The 24,690-nt window shown below is 43.6% G+C and overlaps 1 protein-coding gene across 6 annotated transcripts in view; it reads left to right on the top strand.

The window, feature by feature from the left end:
- Positions 1-24,690, top strand: part of COBL (cordon-bleu WH2 repeat protein) — a 287,602-nt gene that overhangs the window by 38,825 nt on the left and 224,087 nt on the right. For 3 of the 6 annotated variants that reach the window (XM_039522525.1, XM_039522527.1, XM_039522530.1), the window contains exons 1-2: positions 5,901-6,135; positions 6,604-6,794. In XM_039522525.1, coding sequence (XP_039378459.1) covers positions 6,754-6,794 — 41 coding nt within the window. In that variant the 5' untranslated portion in view covers positions 5,901-6,135; positions 6,604-6,753. Of the gene's footprint in view, positions 1-5,900; positions 6,136-6,603; positions 6,795-24,690 lie in introns of those variants that run through there. The other 3 variants (XM_039522526.1, XM_039522524.1, XM_039522529.1) reach the window with 3 other exon arrangements.

Below are 24,690 nucleotides of genomic sequence, written 5' to 3'. Positions count from 1 at the left end.
CTACCTCTGATATAAAGACAATCATTCCACTCCATGTCCTACTTGTAAAGCAATGTCTTTTGCAAAGTCAAGGTTGTGTAGCTCATCTTGCTTAACCCATTTTACTCTGTCCACAATACCTTTTGTTGCTAATGCAAAGAGGAGGTGATAACACACAACCGTGTCTAACTCCAGACACAATACTGAACCACTGACCCAGGCCTGTATCCTATCTTACTGTACTTCTACTTCCATCATATAATCTCCTTATTATGTTGATAGCTTGTCTGGCATTCCATAGCTCCTAGTAACATTCCACAGGATCTCTCTGAGGACACCATTGAACATTTTCTTAAAGTCAATAATGCTGAATAAGACAGGGTTTTGTCAAGCAGTAGCTTTTTCTATGATCCTTTTGAAGAGTGAATATCTGTTCACAACCTTGTCTACCTGGATGAAGCCAAGCCTGTTCTTGTAATATTTCATCCCCTGCTTTCTTCATTCTATTTAATCAATTCTTTGCCTGTGATGGATAGCAGTACAATGCCTCTCCAGTTTATACGCTGAATAAGATCACCCTTTTATCGGCAAAGCCATGATGAGGTCATCTTTCCAGTCTTGTGGCACTTGTTTTTTCACCCATTTCCTCACAGAAACAAAGAAACACAGACCGGATTCCAGTTTTTAACCAGACCAGGCTAATGAAAGTATGAAAGAGAAATGGTCAAACCAGAAGAAGACAATAGCAGAGGAAGTAGTTGGCCACCGAAGAGAGTGGAAGAAAGATGCATGGATTACATCTGGAACATGGGCAGCAATTGATGCGTGGAAAGCTCTGAAGATAAAAATGGAAGAGTGTGAGAAAGAGGCAGAACTTTTAGAATCAGATGTAAAATACAAAGAAAAGGACAACGAAATAAATTAGAGATTCAGGCAAGATAGAAATATCTGGGTTCAGGACAAGGCTGCAGAGGTAGAAGCAGCAGCAGGGAGGGGAGACTTATGGCAGCTCTATAGAATAGTGAAAGGTCTCTCAGGAAGGACCAGGCCATCACAGGTGATGCCCGTAGGGGACTCTCATGGACAGATTTTGAAAATGCATGAACAAGCCAAACAATGGAAGAGACATTTCCATTCTGCATTAAAACTGTCCAGAGCCAACAATCATGCAGGTTCAAGAGAAATGCAAATGCTAAATTAGAAAAAGAAGAGGGACTAATAACACTAATTAAAGCAGCCACCAAAGGTTTCAAATGGAGGAAAGCTCCTAGGGTTGACAAAATTCAAGCAGAGGTATTAAAGGTGGTAGACAAATTCTGACTGAGCAGCTACCAAGTTAGTGACATATTAACTAACCCTGATCTATGTGCAATCTTTCCCTATTGTAGATGCAGGTTAACATCTTTTACCTTGATTTAACTGGTCAAGGTCCACCTGGGTTAAGGTTCAAGGGTGGACCTCAGCCAGCTAAATCTAGGTAAACGGTTTGTTAACCGGTATCTACACTAGGGTAAAGCCCATGGTTAGCTAACAAAGGTTAGTTAATCCTGAACTAATCTTGACCTCTCCTCCTGATCTAGAGAAACCAATTTAGTTGCTGGAAACTATCTTAACTTCTGACCTGTCTGACTAGATTCCTCACATGTTCAGCTAATTTTGCACTATACATTTCATATTAGGTGTGTATAACTTCGAGCTACTAAAATTTGCTAAACCCTAAAACATGGTGGACCAGTTTTCTTCCAAGGAGAATGTATTATTAAATCGTTTCAAAGGGTTGAATCAGTAGTATTTTATTTAGTATGAAACAAGATAAAAATATAGCAATTTAAGGATTTTTTAAAATGTGTGTAACAGAGTGTCAACTGACTTTAAAAAGATATTGCACCAACCAGGAGCGCCGCCAACTTTTTTGGCACCCTAGGCGGGGGAAGGTCCCGCCTCCAAAAATGCCGCCCCCGACAGAGGCAGTGGAAGGTCCCGCCCCTGAAATACCGCCGAAGACCAGGGTGGCCGAAGATCCGGCCGCTGCGGTCACTGCCCCCCAAATTTTAGCGCCCTAGATGACCGCCTAGATTGCCTAATGGGTTGGGTTGGCCCTGGCACCAACAACCAATCCATAGTAATGTTCTGGTTGCTTATTTTTTCACTTTTTTTTTTTTTTAAGACCTAAGACCTTTGACTGAAAAGAAGCCATTGCCCAAACACTTTTAATATTTTTTTCTAAGGATTTCTATGAAGGATCCTTTCAGTTGAATTGCATGGCACTGGAGACTATACAGCTAGGGAGAGATTAAAAACCCCGTCTTGGGAGCAGTGAAGCATTCCCAAACTCAAATAATTGTACAGGATTTGCAGCTGCTCACTCAGTCCTTCTGAGAATGACAGCCCGGTGCCTAAAAGTGGCCTTGATTAACACGCTGCCATTTGTACTGTGGGAATTACAATGCCCACTGAAAATGCTGCACCTTTTGCCCTTTCAGAGAATTGGGTCTATTTCAGAGGATCTTGCAAAGTGCTAAATGCTCTGTTGGAGCCAATGGGAGTGGAAGGCGCTCAGCACATTTCAGGATCAGACCCTTATCCACCCATAACCCAGATTCTTCGGTCGCATATACAGTAATAGATTACTCTGTTATTGCTTCCAGCACGTCTGAAGATACATTAGAATAATAATGATAATTCTAATGTTATACAGACTTCCATTCTGCTGTGGTAAACCTCAGTCCAGGAGTCGGCAACCTTCGGCACATGGCCTATCAGGGTAATCTGCTGATGGGCTGATGATGATCTGTTTATGTTGACCATCCACAGGCACAGCCCCCTGCAGCTCCCAGTGGCCAAGTTTTGCCGTTCACAGCCAAGGGAAGCTGTGGGAAGTGGTGGTTTGCACATCACTGCGGCCTGCTGCTTCCCGCAGCTCCCATTGGCCGGGAATGGCAAACTGAGGCCACTGGGAGCTGCGGAGAGTGTGGGGGGATGTGCCTGTGCACAGTCAACGTAAACAAAATGTCTCACAGCCCACCAGCGGATTACCCTGATGGATGGGCTGCATGCCCAAGGTTGCCAACCCGCCTCAGTTCCTCCTAGTCTCTGCCTGTGGCACATAATAGTTCACTCTCCTGTGGACTGTAATACTGTGGTCTAATTTTGGTTGTTGGGTTTAGTGTCCGAATGCTGAGTGGTGTTGATGGCCTATGATATACAGGAGGTCTCATTAGATGATGTGGTTGTCCCTTCTGGCCTTAAACTCAATTACTATGGCAATAGACCAACATTGTGTGTATAGAATGATACTATTGTGTGTAACATCTTTCTTACCAATTACATCACAAAAGTTTTTAAAGAATTATATATTAAAATATGAGAATAAGAATGAGGTATAAATCACAGAAAACTCTTATATGACAACATTAGGTGGTGAATAAATAAGAACATAAAAGGATAAGGCCAATAATAGAGGGAGAGAAAATTTAAGGTGTCAATTAAGGTAGGTTGTAAGACTGTACAATGTAAGGTAGAAATATAGGAAGGCTGTTTCATGGAACAGAAGCTACAGGAGAGAGGCTCTCTCAGCAGTGGGCTGATTATGCGAGGGGGCAGAGAAGGCAGGTGCTTAACAAGCAGGTGGAGTAGAGAGAGAGAGAAGATGTGTGGAGCAGACTACTACAAGCCATGGAGAGTTTTAAAGCGGAGTAGCTAAATTCTACTCTCACGTTACACAGATGCAAATCCCATGAATTGGAACAGAAGTTGCACGTGTGTAACTCTAAGCAGAATCTGGATACAAGAAGGCAATTTTGAACAGGATCATGAAATGAATGTAGGAGCCAGTAAGGTGGATTGTGAATGGTGGAGTTGTAATCACACCGTGTATGTGTGTGCAAGCACAAGCTGCATTCTTTACCTTCTGCAGTTTGGAGCATTGGGAGCTAAGTGGAGTGAACTCCAGATATGTAAGGAAGAGGAGATGAAATCATGAATGATTATACAGGTGTATTATACTAGATTAAGTTATCTGAATTTTGTTTATATTAATTGCATTTTGTTTACATTGTAGGTGAAGATTATGATCCTTTCCCCAAATTCTTGGTACTAATGAAGTACAGTATGGTGCAGGGAAATTCAGTCAAAGGCACTTGTAGCACAGAACAGGAGAGGTGCACACCTCTACCTTCGCTGTCATTAGCAAATTAATCCATGTCTGAAATGTTTGCCAGAGTTTATCCTATGCCCGGGGAAAGGATGGTAGCTTTCTTGCAAACAACGACATCTTTTCTGTGTTGCTGCTGACTAGGAGCTGCCAGGTCTCACTCAGTGTGTGTGTGTGTGTGTGGGGGGGGAACTCCCTCATTATTTTGTGCTAGCAGCAGTGTCTGGTGAATAATTCCATGCTGGATGCTAACCTGAGCCAGATACGCTCTGATAAGTAGGTGTGTGTGAGAGGAGAGCTCAATATGGAGTGAACTTTAGTGGCTTCTTCCCCGGGGGCTCCAGAAAGAGAAGCCTCTGGAGCTGTCAGAGGTGCTGCTGAGTGAAAAAGCAGGGCCAGGGAGAGCTTCATTTCCCTTGTCCCATTTGTCAGATTGACTTGGTTAAATTTCTTGCTTTAAAGCTAGTGAACCTGCATGTTCCTATTCTCTGGTCTCTGCCCAACCGGGCAGGCTGAGCTGTCCATCAATACTCCCCCTGCCCCTTTCCTACCATCACCAGTGATTGAAGGAAGAAAATGGAGCAAATGGAGTGGGTGGAAGGGAGCAGTGCAGATACTCTCGTCTGATAGTCCAATAACACCCAAAAGCACAGGAGCAACAGTGACACACACACAGTGGCAACATAATGTTGGCCTCATGGCAGAGGCAAGCACAACTCTTGCTTGCCTAGGCTGTTAGTCTGGGACAATTTGAATGAGGGGAACTATTTTTAGTTGAGTACCATCTTAAGGTGTCATCTACGCTGCAGAAAACACTGATTGGGAACCCAGTGAAAACCTAGTTCACCCTTGCAATCTGGAAGGGACAGAGCCATTCTAAACAGTTTCCAAACTGCCCTGCAGCGCTGGAAAGTCCACAGCTGTAGCATGACTTGTGATCATGGCTATCTCAGGAATCTCGTGGTCAAATTTGGACCACTAACCCTAGCCAGCACCCCCATGAGGCACATCAAGTTTTAAAGCAATCCAGGTACCTGTGAGGGTTTAAAACACCTAGAAGATTTGAGCTGTAAACAGAAAGTTGGTCCTGATCTTTTTAACATTAGGAGACCTGGGGGTCCACTATAGTCTGTCCTGACTATACTGCTTGACTAAACTGTTCCAGGAGAGTTCTGTGTTATACCTTGGAAATATTTTCTTCAGTAGAGCTGACACCTTAAAGGCTCTCTGTCTAATCTAATCTAATGTAATGTAATCTAATCTTTCTATATTCCCCTCTACCTTCAATTAGGCCGGCAAATTCCATTCCCACCCCCACAAGGAACATTTATAGAAGGATGGTTTTGTTTGTTAATTTTCAGTAAAAAAATAAATACCCTTCCCCCACCCCATATACTTTCCATTGCCATATGGGAGACGAAGAAGGGAGTTTTGCATTTGGACCAATACATGCTGTGAGGTTCATGGCTCTTTTTAGTTCCCCAGGGAGTAAATGCCACAAAAGCCCCGGCTCCTGGCCACAGGTGTTTTTACCCTTGAGACGGACAGCGCCATTGTCCCCCAGGTGCCTGCGGTCTGTGCTGCGATACGATCTGGCTCGTTGCAGGAGGCGCTTTGCTGTGCCCTGTCTCCTGCCCTCTCCTCCCTCTGGCGGGCTGGGCTGTGTAAGAGGAGTTGGACCGGCGTTGCCCTTTGAGGGTGATTTATGGCGCGGGCGGGCGGGCTGGGCGAGCGGAGCGGCGTGCATGGCAGTGTCACTCTCCCTGCCCCAGAAAAGACTCCGTCGCTGTGTTTGTATTTGTCCCGAGCAGTCACATGGAAACGGGCTCGCCGCGCGCCTCCGCCTCCCCTCGCCTAAACTTCAGCACCGGCTCGGAGCGAGGAGCCCGCGCTTCAAAACGGGTCCGTTTCGCCAGGCGCCAGGGGGCGGCCCCTGTAAGGCAGCGGCCATGCCCGTGTGACAGCGCGGAGCCGGGACTAGGCTCGGCCCTCCCAGCCTTCAGGTGAGCGGCCCGGGGCTTGGCGCTGCCGCCACGGGCGTCGGAGCTGGCGCTGCCCGGCGGAGTGAGGCGGGGGTAGGCGCGCTGGGGGTGGGGGGTGGGTGTTTGCTTGCAATGTGCGGGGGCTTGTTTGCAATGTGCGGGTGTTTTGTGCCTGCGGGGTTGGCCGCGCGCGGGGCACGTACTGTCCCAGGGACGGCGGGTGGGGCATCGCCTGTGTCCCGGGGCATCCCGGCTCTGCACCCTGCGGGGCGCCCGCCACCTTGAAGGCTGTGGGCGGGCTGGGCTGGCAGCGGTAGGTCCTGGGGGCCACCGGGCGGCGGCGGCTGCTGCTGCGTTTCCTTTTCCCTCCTTGCCTGTGCCCCCCGCTCGGCCGTGGTGCCTGGCTGCGAGGAGTCACTCCTGCCAGCTGCCTTATTTGCTCAGCGGATGCCAGGCAGGGAACAGTAACTTTACTCTCTCCTCTCCCAGATAGCCAGGGGAGGATGGCTCAGCCAGAAGGGAGGACAGTGTGAATGAAAGGAGGAGGAGGAGAAAGGCATCAGCTCATCATTTCCCCCTCCCACCCCCAAACTGGAATTGTATCAAGCCTTTCATTCAGTGGAAAGGAGTGAGCCATCCATGGAGACTCTCGCGTCTGGGACCAATAAACCTCCCAGCGGGTAAGAGACCTGCAACACACTGGGCAGGGAAGGGCTTTGTGGCTTTAATGACTCGCCTGGGGTGATTTATTGATTGATTTTATTTTGGTAAGCTCCAGGAAGGTTTCCTACAATGCGTTTGTACAGCGCCCAGCCCAACGGGGCCCCCCTCCTATCCTGGGGACCCTGGGTGCTATTCTCATAATAATCATTTACCTCACTCCGGCCCCCTCTCCTCCCACAAACCAGGGGTGACCCTCTTCCTCTGTTTGCAGTATTCACCCAGCCCTCTGGGGATGGCAGCAGCCAGGGGAAGCAGAGCCTGAGTTGCTCTGGGCATGTGGTTTCTCTCTCCTCCTGCTACTGCTGCTGCTGGGGAGGTTTCCCAGGTAACTTGCTTGATCTGAGCTAGGGAGCCTAGGCTCATAGCTGTCAACAGTCCTGATCTGGCCAAGACCGTCCACCACCCTCCAGCCCCCCTCCCAGCTGTTCACAGAAGAGGGAGGAGGTGGTGCTTGCTGCTCAGAAGGAGAGGGGTGGGAGAATAAAGGGTAGCTGGCAGGGAGAAGGGTGGAGAGTGGAGGAGGGGAAGTGGCATGTCATGGTGCTGAGCTGCTGCCAGGAGAGGAGCCCCGAGGGGCAGATGCCAATCCCTGAGGGTCAGGCACCAATGGGGAGAGCAGGAAGGCAACCCCGAGGAGAGAGTCATGAAGATGGGGGTGGGGGAAAAGAAGGGGAAACTGCTCTGGACTGACAGGATACAAGAGGAAGTTAGCCTGGAAGGGAGAGAAAAGTTGTGCAAAAGGGAAAAAGAAGGGAAGGAACTATGGGAATGATGTAAGGCTAGAAGAGGGTAAAGTGTAGGAACAGAGGAGGGACAGGAGGCATCATAGGGAGAAGGAGAATGATTATTGAGGAATTTCAGACTATTTTTCAGTGCTTCTGTCATTAGAAAGAAAGTAGCTTAAAATTCACTAGGACATGTATATAACCCTCCTGCAACTGAGGAGGTAATGGCACTGAGCCCCAGCATTTGGTTGAAAACTATTCCTAGCAAAATGTTTACAGTTTTGATAACTGTCCAGCATTCCCTTGGGTGTGCCCACAGGCACAAACACAGCATGTGTAGTTATGTTTTGCCTTGTCCCTGTTACCTCCGTTTCCTCTGCCCTGTCCCCGTATGTCACGGCAATGAGGAAGATAGTTGCAGGCACAATGCAGGAGGTGCTGGGGTTCTGGAGTTGGCATGTAAAGTTGCCAAGGGGAGAAAATGTTGACACTCTAGAATCAGAACAGACTGGGATAATGTGATGAGGTTCTAGAATCACAGGTGGAGAGGAGCAAGTGCTGGTGTTCTGGAATTAGAGCAGAGAAGGAGTGTGCCATGACTCTAGCTGTTGTGGGGAAAAGGCCTACCACATTTCAACTTCCATTCTAGGCTAGCATTAGGAGGCTCCTGGGACAGTACTGCTCTGCCCTGCTGCTGCCACCCACTGCTGCTACAGTCCCCAGGCTTTCAGGTGGCTCTTTTGTGAAAGAAACTTATTTCTCCTTTGTCCCAAAGTAACCAATCCCAACGTAACCCATATAATATAGATTGGGAACCTTAAAGAATAAATTAATGCTGGATGTCAAAGAGGTGACTATTAGTCCAGTTGCTAACTAATAAAACCAATAACATGAAGGTGTGTGTCATCATTTATTGGAGTAAAAACTTACCAAGCATTTAAAAGTCATTCTCTTTTCTCTCATAATTTATAGCTCTACTTCACACCATTTTCCAAGACTTGGTAAAGAACATGATTCTTTCAAAAGCTTGCCATTTAATTTTAGTTCAGAATAAATAATATTGAAATGAAAAATCAGTAATTCTGGTATTTATACCTTAAATTAAACTAAGAAAACAAGTCTCTGATTTCTCTCCTTTTTAGTTGGAATAAAGCAGAGGATTGAAGTGTAACAGTGCTTTTGTTAATATAATGTTTCATTAACTTGTCCACTTGTTTACATTTGCTAGTTCTTGTAGTGTTATGACTGGTTTTCAGATCTATGCAGGGAGTGGTGGATGCAGGAAAATTGCCTCCAAAGGTATTCCTTTGTGTTGTTGTACTAATAAAAATAGTGTAGGTACAGTATTTCTTTGGCCTGTAGGATGAAATGTCAGCTTGGTGGTAGTTGTTGATTTGAGGTTTAATTCATGTTAAAGATAGTTTTCTTTTTAATAGTAACCTCTTTGAGTATCTGACTGTATCTGAATAGTATCTTTTAAAATTATAATTTATTTTAAGAAACTAGTAAATCTGACATCTCTCTCCTGTATTTTTAAGGATTTGAGGCATTAACATGAATTAGTTTAAAAAGTGCTGAGAAATGGGAACTAAGGTGTGAATTTGAATATATGTTTTGAAGAATAGGTTTGTGTCTGAATTGTGACTATGATGAAAAGTCTATACCTGGATTGCTCTGTAAGTTTGTCTCTCACCAACAGAAGTTGGTGCAATAAAAGATATTGTCTCACCCACCTTGTCTCTGTAATGGATACTTTAAGCAGTTTCACAACCTTGTTTTGGGAGTGCATATTATGTGCCTATCTCCAAGATTGTAACTGATAGAATGCCTGCAGATATATTGAGTTATTATGGATACTTCTAAATAAACCCCAAGTTCTCCATCCAGTTTTATCTGAGTGTAGTAAAACTGGAGTAATCCCACTGGAGTATATAGACCAGATTCTGATCTCATGTACGTGAGTATAAATCTTGGAGTATCTCCATAAACTTCAGTGGAATTATTCCAGATTTACACCACCATGACAGTAGAATTTGTTCCAAAGGTGAGATGTGCTTGGAATGTCTTATTGTACAGAATTTAGGTCTCATCCTTCTCCTGGTGAAGTTGATGACAAAAGTCACATAAACTTTAGTGGGGCCAGGTAGTCTATTTCATCAGCATTCAGCTCAGCAGTTGTATACCATCATCTTGATTTGGAATTTTACACAACATGATGCATGCATGCCATCCACTGCAGATGTAGATTAGTACACTATTGAATTTCTAACTTTAGTATCTGATACTGATGAATATCTTAATTTGGTTCTTTACTAAATTTTTCCTTTACCATTAAATGCGAAAATAGGAGGTACCAATGAAATATGGGAAGAGGCTTATTTAGATTGCCTTTGTTGGCTTGCCGGTATCAAGAAAATAAATTAGCATTTGAGACTTTCAGGCGGATATGGAAATATATACATGGGTCTGTGGAAGTTCTGTTTTTCTCATGAAAGGACTATAAAATAAATAAGTTACCTGTCTGAGAAAAAAAATCCCTCAAGAAATGTTTCTGATTTCACTAGTAATTGACATAGTTAAATAAGAGCAAGAGGTTAAAATGACCTTTACTTTGCAATTTTTAACAAAATTTAAGCAGCACTGTCTTTTGTCTCTGGTTAAATCATTAATAGCACTATTACTAGCTTCCTTTGTTAAACTGGTGAGCAAAATTAACGCATCATGTGGTCCACAGTAGAACAGTTTTACTATGTATTTCCTCTAGATAAATTTACTATAAGTACGGCCCTACCAAATTAATGGCCAGTAAAAACGCGTCAAGGACAGTGAACTGTGGTCTCCCCCTGTGAAATCTGGTCTTTTGTGTGCTTTTACCCTATACTATACAGATTTCATTGGGGAGACCAGCGTTTCTCAAACTGGGGATCCTGACCCTAGAGCGGTTTGTGGGGGGGGGGGGTCGCAAGGTTATTTTAGGGGTGGTCATGGTATTGCCACCCTTTCTTCTGCACTGCCTTCAGAGCTGGGCAGCCAGAGGGTGGTGGCTGTTGGCTCGGCCCCCACCTCTAAAGGCGTTAGCAGCACAGAAGTAAGGGTGGCAGTACCATACCATGCCATCCTTCAGCGCTGCTGCTGGCAGCGGCTCTGCCTTCGGAGCTGGACTCACAGCCAGCAGCTGCCGCTCTCTGGCTGCCCAGCTCTGAAGGTAGCACTGCTACCAGCAGCAGCACAGAATTATGGGTAGCAGTACTGCAACCCCCCTACAATAACCTTGCAACCCCCCATGGTCCTTTTTGGGTCAGGACCCCTACAATTACAAGACCGTGAAATTTCAGATTTAAATAGCTGAAATCATGGAATTTACGATTTTTAAAATCCTATGACCATGAAATTGACCAAAATGGACTGTGAATTTGATAGGGCCCTAACTAAAAGTAATACATGACACAGTTTCTGGGAGAATTACCCACTTAGGAGTGTGATAGTGTTGTGTTGTTTTTAAAAGTGAGATAAACAACAATCTGATGAGAGTCTTGCAGTCCCCTCCCCCCCGCCACCTCCAAGTATTTGTCAGTTTTGGATAATATTTTTAGAATTTACTAGCTAAGAAATATTATAATTACCAGTTACTAGATGGATGTTCTATATAACAATTAGTAATGCTATATTTAAATATACATTTTCAGATGAGGAAGCTGATTTTTAAACTATGTAGTAGTGCCAACATGGGTGAAATTCACTTCTATGCAGAGGGCCAGCACAAAGCGTATGCTTTACTTATGTCCCCCTGAAGCCCTGATGGGACGATCTTGTTGGGACTTAATTTGTCCATGGTCCCTGTGTAGGACCAAGTCCTAAAAGTTTTAATTGCACCTTACCTTGAACATGTGCATTTGGAAGGAAGAGAATCTGATTGTATGTTAAATTCTTAGATAATGTAATAATAAATACAAGCAAACATAACTTAAACTCTGCATTGTGGGCTAAATTCTGCCATTGGTTGCACAAGATCCATTTCTCATTGACATAAGTGGGAGATGAACATAAACAACAAGGAGCAGAACTTAGTTCATAGCAGATGTTAGAATCAAGAAATACATCAGTTTAAAACATTGTTCACTAGCAGCATGGGGCCTGCTGCTCTTCCTAGTGGTTTCAATAGGAGTAGGGGCAGGTCTCTGCTCTTGCATTTCAGAGGGAGTTCTGGGTGCTCAAGGAATTCAGCATTGAGTCCTAGGTGAAAGGATGGTCATATAGTTAAAGCACTGAACTGAGGGCTCATGAGATCTGTGCTCAATTCCCACTTTTCATGGGTTCAGTCTTGCAAGGTGCTGAGCATCCTCACTTCCGACTATAGCCATTGGGAGTTGCCAGGTCAAGCCCCTACTGACTTCCTGTGTGACCTTGGACAAGGCCCTTCGGCCCTAATTCAGGAAGTATCCTTATTCAGCAGGGCACTTAAGTGCTTTCTTGAATCAGGGCCTTAAGCTCTGTGCCTCAGTTCCCCCTGTGTAAAACAGGATAATATTTCCCTGCCTCACAGAGGCATTGTGAAGGTAAATACAAATATACATTTGGGAGTTACTTAAACACTACACTGAAGGGACCCTATAAGTACCTAGACAGATAAAGATCATATATCATTACTAGCAGTTACATTCAGGCCTCAGGAAAACAAGTCTCTGAGTAAAGAATAGGCCAAGTTTTTAAGTCTTGTTTTGACTTTCAGTATAATTCTACTTAGACTCCTTGTCTGTGTAGTTAATGTTAAATGACATACATCATGGAATTGCACAGCTAACTTTTAAAAAAATGTTTTACTGTGTATTTATCTATCTTTACTATTTAACTCCCTAAGCCATGTGTTTAAAGGACTGAGAAGACCTGCTGTATATAGAACATTACTCTGCACTATTTCTTTGCCTCCACTTGGACACTTTATTGAATCATAATAGTCAGGCGTCAGAAGATTTGAGATATACAAAAACCCTGAAGTGTTTTTATCTTTAAATAAAAAAGTAGAACAACTGGAAAGCTTGATACTCTGCCTACACAGCACCTTCATTATACTTGTATAAGACTCTTGTCTAATGTATAGAATAATTGATGTGCAAGGAGGACAGAGTGTGATTAGAAATGCAAACAAATATTATGGTAAATATTTTAAACATTGCCTGCCTCCGGCAACTCTTATGCAAACATGCCTACTCTGGGCATCATCCCTCATATTACAAATAGTAATAACCACATGGAGCCAAATTCCACCCTCATACATACACAACTCCCATGGAATTCAGTGGGAGTTGTGTATATGTATCTTAATGCTGAAAATTCTCCATAAAATATGTCCTAGCATCATTGCAGACATAAGGCCTGATTCAAGGGTCTAGATCAAAAGTAATTCCATTGATGTCGATAGAGTTACATCAACATAAAACTATGGCAAGTGGGAAAAGAATCAAGCCCATTGCTTACAACAAAAACAATCCTGTTACAGTTTACATTTTGTATAAATACTGACATAAAATGAAAATAAAATATTGTTCAGTTCATTATGACTGATGCATCAACATTGTTAAAGATCATTGTAAAAATAAACTATTTATTATATACTCATTTAAAAATAAATTGGTTATACAACAAAATTGTCAGAAAAATACAGTAGAACGTATGCTATTTTTCTTATTCTCTCAACCATTTTCCAAAGCTTCAGTTTCTGATCTATTCCTTCTCTCATATTCCATTTTACCATCTCTTCCATTGTTTTCATGCTCTCATTCCATTCTCCCTTATTCTTTCACTATCTTTCTCTCTCCCCCTCATCATCCTCTTTTCCCCTTGTATATTTTGCATTTCCTTTCCTCCCATTCTGCTTTGCCCCCTGGGGTCCTGTTAGTCCCAGTTAACTCTACCCTGCCATCTCTTGGATGGTCTGCATCCTTGTTTGTCCTCCATATCCCTTCCATGTAGTTTCTGTTTGGTTTCTCCTGGCTTTTGTTCCTGTATCTTCAGAGCTGCTTCAGTTCAGTTTTAGGAAAGTACTTGATTGCACAGGGATTAGTTACACTGGCATTGTGGTATGATCTGTTTTACTTTTTTCCCCCATCAGACAATCAGCACCAGTGGGATAGTCCAACAGCATGGAAATAACATTTTAAAATACTTGTAATTTAAAATAGTCTATGAGATATGAATTGACATAGCATGCATCATGGGACACAATGAAAAGACATATTTTGAAGATGGCATCCATTATATTACTGTACTAGAAAGACAGCAAATTCAGATTTGGGGCGAGCAACTACTTGACATTCTGTCATGGGGAGTATAGACCCAGACTACCGTGGCCACTTAGGGGTTATAAGCAGGCTAGCTATCTCTCCAGCTGTGGCTAATTACTGGGCCAGAAACAGCTGAGGGATAAGAAGTCTGCAGATCAGGAGAGATAGGTGACTGCTAGAAAAACTGAGGATCTACAGAGAGAAGATTCCTTCAGCTGCTCAGACTAGCTGGAATCACTCCAGAGTTTGGACTTCCAGAGAGGGAGAATCACAGTACTTGAGTCTGGAGAAGACCTACAAGAGAGGCAAGGTAAGAAGCAGGAAGAGATTGTGAGGACCTGGTCGCAGCTACTGAAGTAGGGTCACTGGGCTGGTAGTCAGAGGAGCGAGTGAGCCTGGGTTTCCCTGCCATCACCAGCAAAGGGAGCAGTAAAAATGGCTAATATGATCCTTGGAATCACAAGCAGGAGCTGAGAGGTTATTTTTGCCTTTGTATCTGGCTCTGTTGTAACTGCTGCTGGAACACTGTGTCCAGTTCTGGTGTCAACAGTTCAACAAGGATGTTGATTGGAGAGGCTTCAGAGAGGAGCAAGGAGAACAATTAAAGAATTAGAAAACCTGCCTTATGGTGATAGGCTCAAGGAGCTCAATCTATTTAGCTTATCAAAGAGAAGGTTAAGGAGAGACATGAACACAATCTAGCAGTACCTAGATGGGTGTAATGGAGTCGGCTGTCTTCCTTGTAACCCTTCATGACCAGGGGTTTCATGCTAACAGTTTTTCCCTCAAAGGGCTTCTTAAACAAACTTCGCACAGGCTTTTCTCGTCCACTCACCATCCCTTCTTGGGGGTCGGAGCTTTATTTATGTGAATAAACTTAAAAATAAACTTCAAAGTCCCAAAACAGAGTCCAGGGTTTTTACCCTCCTATCAGGTCACTCCCAGCGCCTACCTGGCTGAAGCCTCGGGGTTCTTGCTTTGGCTTCCAAACAGCCTGGTATCAAAGTCTTCCTTGAAGAAGCCTTTTTTACATCCTGACATTTTCTGAATTTCCCTTTTCCCTACAGACATCTGCTGCCCTTCATAGGGAATTACCTGATCCAATCCAATTTTTAGTAATCAGCATTGGCTAGTCCTATCTCTAAAGGGGCAAGCCACCCTATTGCAATAGGGAACAAATTCTTTGACCTAGCAGAGAAAAGTATAACACAGCGGCTGGAAGTTAAAGCTAGACAAATTCAGACTGAAAATTAGGTGTACATTTTTAGCAGTGAGAATAATTATCTCTTCACAATGGTTTTTACCAAGGTTTGTTGTGGGTTCCCCATCAATGGCAATTTTAAAATCAAGATTGGATGTCTTTTTAAAAGATATGCTCTACTTCAAAAGGAATAATGTAGGGGGAAGTTCTATGGCCTGTGCTATAGACTGGATGATCACAGTGGTCCCTCCTGGCCTTGGAATCTAAAAATTATGAGAATCCCTCAGAGCAAAAGGGGCAGGACTTTGTGGAGGTTGTTATAAGTGACAATTGCTAGAGTCATTGGACTTCTAGTCTGTCAGACTCTTTATTGTCATGGAAGGTTAGAGACTATAAACAACCCAGCCAGAGGGCTGCAGCAGTGTTTAATTTGTAATGAAAAAAATGCCGGGGCTCAAGCAATGTTTTTTTACATTCATAACTGATGTGGCAAGCCCAGAGGTGCTGGGGCTATGAACTGCCAAGCCTACAGGTACTGGGGCTCAGCACTGTTAAGCCCTAGCACAAATTCAGCACTGGGCTGGAGTTATACGAGGAGAGCCACCTGGCACAGGGTCAAACACAGGGCCGGCTTCAGGCATCAGCGCAGGAAGCAGGTGCTTGGAGCGGCCAATGGAAAGGGGCGGCACGTCTGGGTCTTCGGCGGCAATTCGGCAGCGAGTCCCTCTCGGAGGGAAGGACTGGCCACCGAATTACCGCCGAAGAATGAAGCGGCATGGTAGAGCTGCCGCCAAAGTGCCACCACCAAAGTGCCGCCGATTGTGGCTTTATCTTTTTTTTTTTTTTCTTCTTTCTTCGCTGCTTGGGGCGGCAAAAAGGCTGGAGCTGGCCCTGGTCAAACAACTGTAGGTGGAGAGGTGGGGATACTGATGCAGACTTTCTATGACACCAGCCACAGCCACGAGAGGTGCTGGTGGGGAAATGCATCCCCAGACTCATCCCTTAATGGCTTTCCATTTCTTAACAGAGATGTATAGTGCTTCTTCTGGCATGGAATGGCAAAGATCAAAGTGTATTAGTAGTTATGGCCAGAGTTATTGCCCTCACATGAGTCGCAGTTATCTGAATTCTTGTACACAATCTTCCCAACATTTCTGGCATTTTGGGAAGGTGCTTATCTAGGTATTTAAAAGGCCTGAGCTCCTCATAAAAATTAATGATTGCCTCCTCAGAGCACCTCTGTGAGGCAGGGAACTGATAACCCCATCTACAGATGGGAAACTGAACAGATTAAATGACTTGCCCAAAGTTGCACAGGATGTCTGTGTTTAAGCTAGGAAGGGAACCCAGATTTCCTGACTCCCAGTTCAGTGCCCTAACAAAGCTTCCACTGAGCTAGATTTTTAACGCACTCTCATTGATTCCAACAAACTTATTTTTTGACATATCTGATGCCATGCTGTGGTGCAGTTTTCTCCATTGGTCTGCCATCTAGATCTCTATGAAAATGGACAGCTTTTACATTTTTAACCCCCTATGCTGGGACATCCAGAAGGCTCTAGAAGCTTATTTTCTCTCTTGGTGGGTGAAGCCAGCTGGTAGATTAGAATCACAAAGAGATTTTAAATCAACATTTTCTAGACAATTTCAGGATTTTAAGGAGCTCTTCAAAGTAGTCTGATCTCCAGATAATAGAAATTCGAGCTATTATCAAATGTCCTCTCCTGTCTTTCAGTATGCATGCTCCTACAGTAAATAACATGAATAGTTGCATTGATCTTTCAATGAATAACATTAATTAATGTTTTCAGAGATGTGAGGTAGGTGACCAGTGGGCCAGACTGCTTATCACTAAGTAAGTGATCCTGTGAACAGTATATTGTCATAGTTTCAGCATTACAGTGGCAGAATTTAGCCAGAGATTTAGCATATGCCAAAAAATGAGTTAGAAAGATTGCATGTCGGGGGAGTGCTGAGACATCTGTGACCCACAGTATCTGATATCCACATTTAGTACTTGTGCACCAGAAATAAGGTTGTCTTATCAATGGATTAATGTTGCATTATTCCACCCTTTAATGTGCTCTGGGTTTCTGTGTGTACTTTTGAACCATAGTACTTGCAGTTTGAAAATGACTGCAAAAAAATGACACTGACAGTTCCCTATTTATTCTCTCTCTTTCTCTCAATAACTTCCAGACTAACACTGTTCTGTTTACATGTCAAAAAAAGAAAAAAAAAAATTCTAACTGCAAGCCCTCTTTGTTCAACCTGGGATAAGAAGGTCAAACTGTTGCATCACCAGCCATAGCTAATATTCAACAATCAGGCTTGAGATGATAATTTTACTAATGATGTATGAGGTTGAAGAGAATCCAGCCTGCTCTTTCTAAATTGTAGTAGCTCTGTTATGCTAATCAGAGTAGGAACTTGTTTTTCTCAGTAAATAGATAAGGCTCAGTGTCACACAGGGGGCACAGATGTTGAATTAAAAGGTGACATTGTCACATAGTCAATTTTCTAACAATAATCACCTGTAAAGTTCAGCAGTAGTGACAAACATAATAATACTTAATCAGTCCAATAAGTGAGCCTTTATCTGTAAGCAAAGGACTGCTAACAATCCACTTAGACTACTGCATTCTCCATACTTTTATTTCTTCAGTTGTGTGTTAATTGGTAGTCTGTTGATTAATATATGCATACTTGTTAATCAAATCACCCCTTATTGTAATATGGTTGTGAATCTGAATTAGAAAGGTAGAACTGCTATGTATGGTACACTTTCTTGCAGTAGTCACAGTTAAATCTTGCCTTAGGAAGAACAAGTAAATATCAGGGTACGTTTTCACAGTGCATAGGGATTTTGTCTGCACAATATTCATTGATGGCTGGTGAGGTTTCCTGTCCCAATCACCAAGCATGGCGTTAATAAATTTACCGAGTGCTGCAATTAATTTTCTATTTATATAGCTTAATGTAAGTGCATCTAAAAAATCAGCATACAGAGTCTTTGAGACAAATGCTCAGGCAACAACAGGCATACAACAAAATTCTTTTTTTTTGAGGTCTTGCTATCAATATACATTCATAATTCATGGACCTCCATTTTCACTATAGGCCTCTATGATTCCCACTTGTCTGCCAAACCTCCTTCCTCTCCATGTCTGGAGTCACCCTTACTTTTTGAGTTCCTGGGATTGTTTTTAATTCTTGGGTGACCTGACATGGGGAAGGAGGGCCAAAGGCAGGAATTTGGCTTCCTCAATGGAGCAGGGAAGCTGGATGGAGCTCCCACACATGAAATTCTCAAAATATTGGAACCAGCAGTAGTCATAGCATTGGTGTGAATTGGAAAAAATGCAGATTGATCATCTAGTTAAACTACCTATCTACACTGGCCTTTGCTTCAAAAGCGCTCCCCTCTCCCCAATGCACACATCCCATGACGTGAGCTTGCCATAACTTCTCAGCATAGCTTGAGGCCAATACAACCTGTTCATGGCAGAAAATACGAAAGCAAATCCTATTCAAAGGTCTTTAAAAACGATCTCAAATCATTTTATTTTACTATCTTTTAGTGAAGTTTTAAATTTAAAAGTTTTTGAACTCTCTCTTGAGAGTTTGTTGAAGTTATGTTTGGGGGTACAGTAAGTACTTGCTCTTATTCTCCTCTTACGTTCCTCTCTACCCTCCTGAGTATGCAGGGAGAAGTGAGAAACACACACACACAAAAGTTGTTTAATTTTTGCTCTTACTTCTGCACTTAGTGGTTTTCCTGACTACATTTTTGACTGGGGGGATTATTGCGCATATGCAGCAAAAACACTAACTAAATAGAGCCAGGACTGAATGTATAGGTGTAGTTTAACTTCTATATTTGGGGGGACAGCTCCAGTCAGGCCAATGGGGCCACGCATGGGGGGGGCAAATTTCATGCCCCTGGCTTGCAGTTGGGGGGTGCAACATCCCATCAACCCGCCTTCCCCAACTATGCTTATGATTGAATGGCACATTCTGTATTCACTGTGGACCAGACATATACTTTCCTTTTCATGATGGCTCTCACAGCTTGGTGAAATTAGTCTGCAAAGTCAGTAAGTAACTTCAGCCCAATGTGAAGAAGAAATCATTTTACTTTTTTCTATGTTGTCCTCTTATCTGTTTTCATCTTGTTTGAGTGCTTTACATGTACATGAAATGGCAGAGGCTCTGAATGCCGAGAAAAAAATATCTTGGTGCAACTGCGGACAATCTTTTTTTTTGGAGTAACTTCTTTTGGCACTTGATACCCACCCTATGCATTTATGGGTACCGGAGAAGTTATTCCTGGGTCCCTCGGAGCATAGCTCCTATTTCAACAACATCATAGCTCTCTCAATGCTAACCGATCTTGTCTTACTATTACCATTTGCTTCTCCAAAACACACTGTGCTGTTCTGATAAATATAATAAGACTTTCTGCTAGATAAGGCTCCCAAACTTTAGGATCTGACATCACAAAAACCTAGGTAAATGACGCCTACTGGTAAGTTATAATGCTTAAGATGGATGCTTCTAATCAGGATTTGTTGTACAAATATTGTAAACAGATCAAACCTTGTCACCCCGCTACCAGAGTTTTAGTTCACAGAAAGGATTTTGCCAATTGTCCTTCTCCATCTCAAATATTTCTCTCTCTCTATTGCTCTGCAGTCTGCTAGTTGAAGGTAGTGGTCCTGAAGCAATCTCTTTTTCAGGCTATATTTTTAATTGGATTTGTTCCCGAAATTCTTGATGATTTTATTTGCTATCAGTGGTCCTGGAGCATGATGACTTGGAGAGCTCCTTGGTTATCCAATGGCATTGCAGAAAGCCATAATGTATTGCCCTAGTATCATACCAGAATACCACATGGGGATAATTTTGTGGCCCTCTGTCCCGCTCTGTCTGTAAGTGCACAAGTATCTCTGGTTGTATGCTTGTGTGTGTTCTTCCTTTCTAGCTTCTTGGAAGGAAGAAAATATGTTTCTTACCTCTCTTCTGGCCCATAAACCCCATAGAGCTGGATGTTCCTTGACGCAAGAGCATCCACCCTAAATTCTTTCCTCCTCATGCTCAGCTGTACAGGTAGCCTTCATGCAGTGGTGGATTAACACACAAGCCCACAGGCCCCATGCCCATGGACCCTGAACAATTTGGGGGGGCCCCACAGCACCTGTGTAGAAGAGGGCCTGTGTCCCCACCCCTGGAGCACGCTGTCCAGGGCAGGTGGAGGGTCCGGGGCTTCCCACAGCAGCCCAGGCTCCCTGTGCCACACTTACCATGGCCTGGGTCTGACTTCTGGCCTGGCCAAGGGCGGGTCCTCGGGAAAGAGGAGGAGCAGGGGGCGGGGCCCTGTGGTGACAGGAGCTATGGCTCACCTCAGCCCCCCACTGGGAAGAGGCTGGAGCCGCTAGCAGGGGCTGCGCTTTGCAGCGGAGGAGATGACCACCTCCCCTGCTGCGAAGTGCATCTCCTGCCGTCATGCCACGCCTCCATGAAACTGGTTTGTGCTGTGCAGGGCTTGAGAGAGGTTCTGTGACCTAAGGGCCCACTGTGTCTGCAGAGGAGGAGCCAGATTTTTCCAAACACACATTTTAATTATTTACTATGGTTTCTGGTTTTTAAAAACCAGAAAATATGCCTACTGCACATGCATGAATGCAAAGTTAGTAACTTCAAATTGAACCCAGCCTTCATATGTCAGTTTTAACTCAAAGATATCCAATTAGAAATCAACAACAAAGATGCCTGAGTAAAGAATGCAGGACCAGACTTATTAGAAAAATAAAATGAAAGCTATATATTGCCTTTCCTATGGTTAAATGCTGACAATCTTAAAAGGGGGTCTTAAATCCAGAAATCTTTGAATTTTAGAGTCAACCATCATGCACTTTAGGAGTAAATTTGATAGTAATCCTAGTGATCTGAATTATAACCCCTCTCCCTCCACCCAATTTCAAGCATTTCTAGACCATCTGATAAATCATACTCATACCAATATTTGGAATAGCAAAATTAAACACTATATTAGAACTATATAATACATTGGTAGACTAATTGTTGCAGAGTTGAGACAAAGTTTCTTCTTTCCTTATCCTTCCAACAAATGTGGTAAGTAAAATCTCTTTCCAGCTCTTCCACTGACTTGCATGTGACTTTAAGAAAACCACTTAAACTAGTCATGGTTCAGTTTCTCCATCTGTAAAATAAATAAATATGGACTTCATAAATTGTTTTAAGATCCAGGGATGAGAGTTGCATACATGCAAAGTATTATACTTATTTTTATTTAATTAATAGAATGGATTTCTCTTGTAGCTGACAAGACAATCAGAAGGCCAGATTCTGGTGCGGGAATGATTGAAAGGTTAAAAATGAGTAACTTTCTTCATCCATGCTCTCTCCCTTTCTTGTCAAAGCTCTTTTCTGTCATCCTTAAATATATGATCAACAAGAGACTCAGCTTTTTTTTTTTTTTTTGGTTAGACCTTCCGGAATTCTTAGTTAGAATTGTGGATCTCTTTCCTAAGTGATGTTTCTAATGTAACACTGTGCAGACAGACTAAGGGCAGGCAGGACGGTCTCAGGTGCTGTCTATTCCTGTGGTTTATGGGACTCTGAGACAGAGATTGTATGAGTCTGCTTGCATTTGTGAGAAAATGAAAGTGGTGACTCACATAAAACACCCTGATTGACTGATGATTGTTGGAGAATCATAAAATGGGCTTTGATCAGTTGCTTTGAGGCAATTTGTGATAGAACTTTATTCTGTCCTTTGATCACTAAGGGAAATACGCAAGCTACTGCTACCTTCCTATCCCCACCTGCACTCATATTACTGCGTCTTGCTTGCAACACAGGAGTCTGACACTGGTGTTATTTCACTGACTTCAGTGGTGTTACTCCTGATTTACAGTGTTGTAAGACTGAAGGAGCAGAAATTATACAAATAGACATAATGGGACCAGAATCAGGACCTCTCATGTACCGTGTGTTAATACTGGTGGTTTAAGCCACACCCCCCCTCCTAATCATCCAAATTAATTTGACCCCCTGCTTTTAGATGTTATCTGATGCTATGTCTTCACTGCCAGAAAAGATGTTTTTTTACTAAGGCTGTCAAGCGATTAAAAAAAAATTAATCACGATTAATTTTGCGATTAAAAAAATAATTGTGATTCATCGCACTGGTAAGCAATAATAGAATACCATTTATTTAAATATTTTGGATGTCTACATTTTCAAATATATTGATTTCAGTTACAACACAGAATACAAAGTGTACAGTGCTCACTTTATATTTATTGGTGATTACAAGTATTTGCACTGTAAAAAACCAACAGAATACACCTCTACCCTGATTATAACACTGTCCTTGGGAGACAAAAAAATCTCACCGCGTTATAGGTGAGACCGCGTTATATCAACCTTGCTTTGCCCCCCCTCCCCTTCCTTGTTCCCTGACTGCCCCCTCCACAGGCCCCCATCCCTAATCACCCCCAGGACCCCACCTCCTACCGAACCCCCCTTTCCCCTGACTGCTCCGACCCCTATCCAGTTCCCCCCACCCCCTGACAGGCACTCACCGGCAGCGGCAGGAAGCAGAGCAGCCCGGCCCCAGCCCGCTCCACTCCACCACCTCCCAGCTGCAGCACTCCGCTTCCCGCTGCCGGTGAGTGCGGGGAGGTTGGGGAAAGGATGCCCCTCCACAGTCACCTGTGGCTGGAAACGGAGTGACGCGGCCCCAGTTCGCTCTGCTTTCCTTGGCCTGGCCCCAGCCGTGTCGCTGGGGGATGGCTGGGGAAAGGTCCTGCACTCACCTGCGGCGGGAAGTGGAGCTCCACGGCTGGGAGCTGGCAGAGTGGAGTGGGTGGGGTCAGGCTGCTCTGCTTCCACCACTGCTGGTGAGTACAGGGGGGATCCCTTCCCCAAGCCCCCTCCCCCAAGTGACATGGCTGGGGCCGGGGCAAGGGAAGCAGAGCAGGCTGCTCCCGGCCCCTCGCTAAACCCCTGGGCCACTCTGGGACTGCGGGACCCCCACAAGTGCCCTCCAACAGCTCCTGCCCCCCAGACCTTGGCGGGTGGGGGAGAGCCTCTGACCGCCCCAGAGACCCTCTGCCCCTTATCGAACCCCTCAGCCCCGGCCTGGCCCAGCACCCTTAACAGGCTGCTCAGAACAGTGTGTCAGAGCTTTACCGCCTTGTATGCGAACCCGCCTTATATCGGGTCGCGTTATATCAGGGTAGAGGTGTAGTATTTTTCAGTTCACCTAACACGAGTGCTGTACTGCAATCTCTTTATCATGAAAGTTGAACTTACAAATGTAGAATTATGTACAAAAAACCTACAGTCAAAAGTAAAACAATGTAAAGTTTTAGAGCCTGCAAGTCCACTCAATCCTACTTCTTGTTCAGCCAGTCACTCAAACAAACTAGTTTGTTTACATTTTCAAGAGATAATGCTGCCTGGGTTTACAATGTCACCTGAAAGTGAGAACAGATGTTCTCATGGCACTGTTGTAGCCAACGTCACAAGATATTTACGTGCCAGATGTGCTAAAGATTCATATGTCCCTTCATGCTTCAACTACCATTCCAGGGGACATGCAGCCATGCTGATAACGAGTTCTGCTCGATAACAATCCAAAGCAGGTGCGGACCAACACATGTTCATTTTCATTATTTGAGTCAGATGCCACCAGCAGAAGGTTGATTTTCGTTTTTGGTGGTTTGGGTTCTGTAGTTTCCGCACTGGAGTGTTTTTTTAAGACTTCTGAAAGCATGCTCCACACCTCATCCTTCTCAGATTTTGGAAGGCACTTCAGATTCTTAAACCTTGAGTCAAGTGCTGTAGCTAGCTATCTTTAGAAATCTCACATTGATACCTTCTTTTCATTGTCAAATCTGCTGTGAAAGTGTTCTTAAAATGAACAACATGTTCTGGGTCATCATCCCAAACTGCTCTAACATGAAATATATGGCAGAATGCAGGTAAAACAGAGCAGGGGACATACAATTTTCCCCCCCAAGGAGTTCAGTCACAAATTTAATTAATGCATTTTTTTTTAACAAGCGTCATCAGCATGGAAGCGTGTCCTCTGGAGTGGTGGCTGAAGCATGAATGGGCATGTGAATGTTTAGCATATCTGGCACATAAATACCTTGCAACGCCGGCTACACAACTGCCATGCAAATGCTTGTTCTAACTTTCTGGTGACATTGTAAATAAGAAGCAGGCAGCATTATCTCCTGTAAATGTAAACAAACTTGTTTGTCTTAGCCATTGGCTGAACAGGAAGTAGGAGAGAGTGGACATGTAGGTGCTGAAGTTTTACATTGTTACATAACTGCACTCAAAAACAGAAACAAACAACCCCTTAATATGTAAGTTGCACTTTCACCACAGAGAGATTTCACTACAGTACTTGTATGAGGTGAATTGAAAAATACTATTTATTTTGTTTCATTTTTACAGTGCAAATATTTGTAATAAAAAATATACACTTTGATTTCAGTTACAACACAATACAATATAAATGAAAATGTAGAAAAACATCCAAAATATTTAATAAATTTCAATTGATAGTCTATGGTTTAACAGTGTGATTAAAATTGTGATTAAT

This window comes from Mauremys reevesii, linkage group 2 (genome assembly GCF_016161935.1).
Source record: "Mauremys reevesii isolate NIE-2019 linkage group 2, ASM1616193v1, whole genome shotgun sequence".
Classification (NCBI taxonomy): domain Eukaryota; kingdom Metazoa; phylum Chordata; order Testudines; family Geoemydidae; genus Mauremys; species Mauremys reevesii.
The sequence above is the reverse complement of the archived record's forward strand: the minus strand, read 5'-3'. Positions and strand labels throughout refer to the sequence as shown.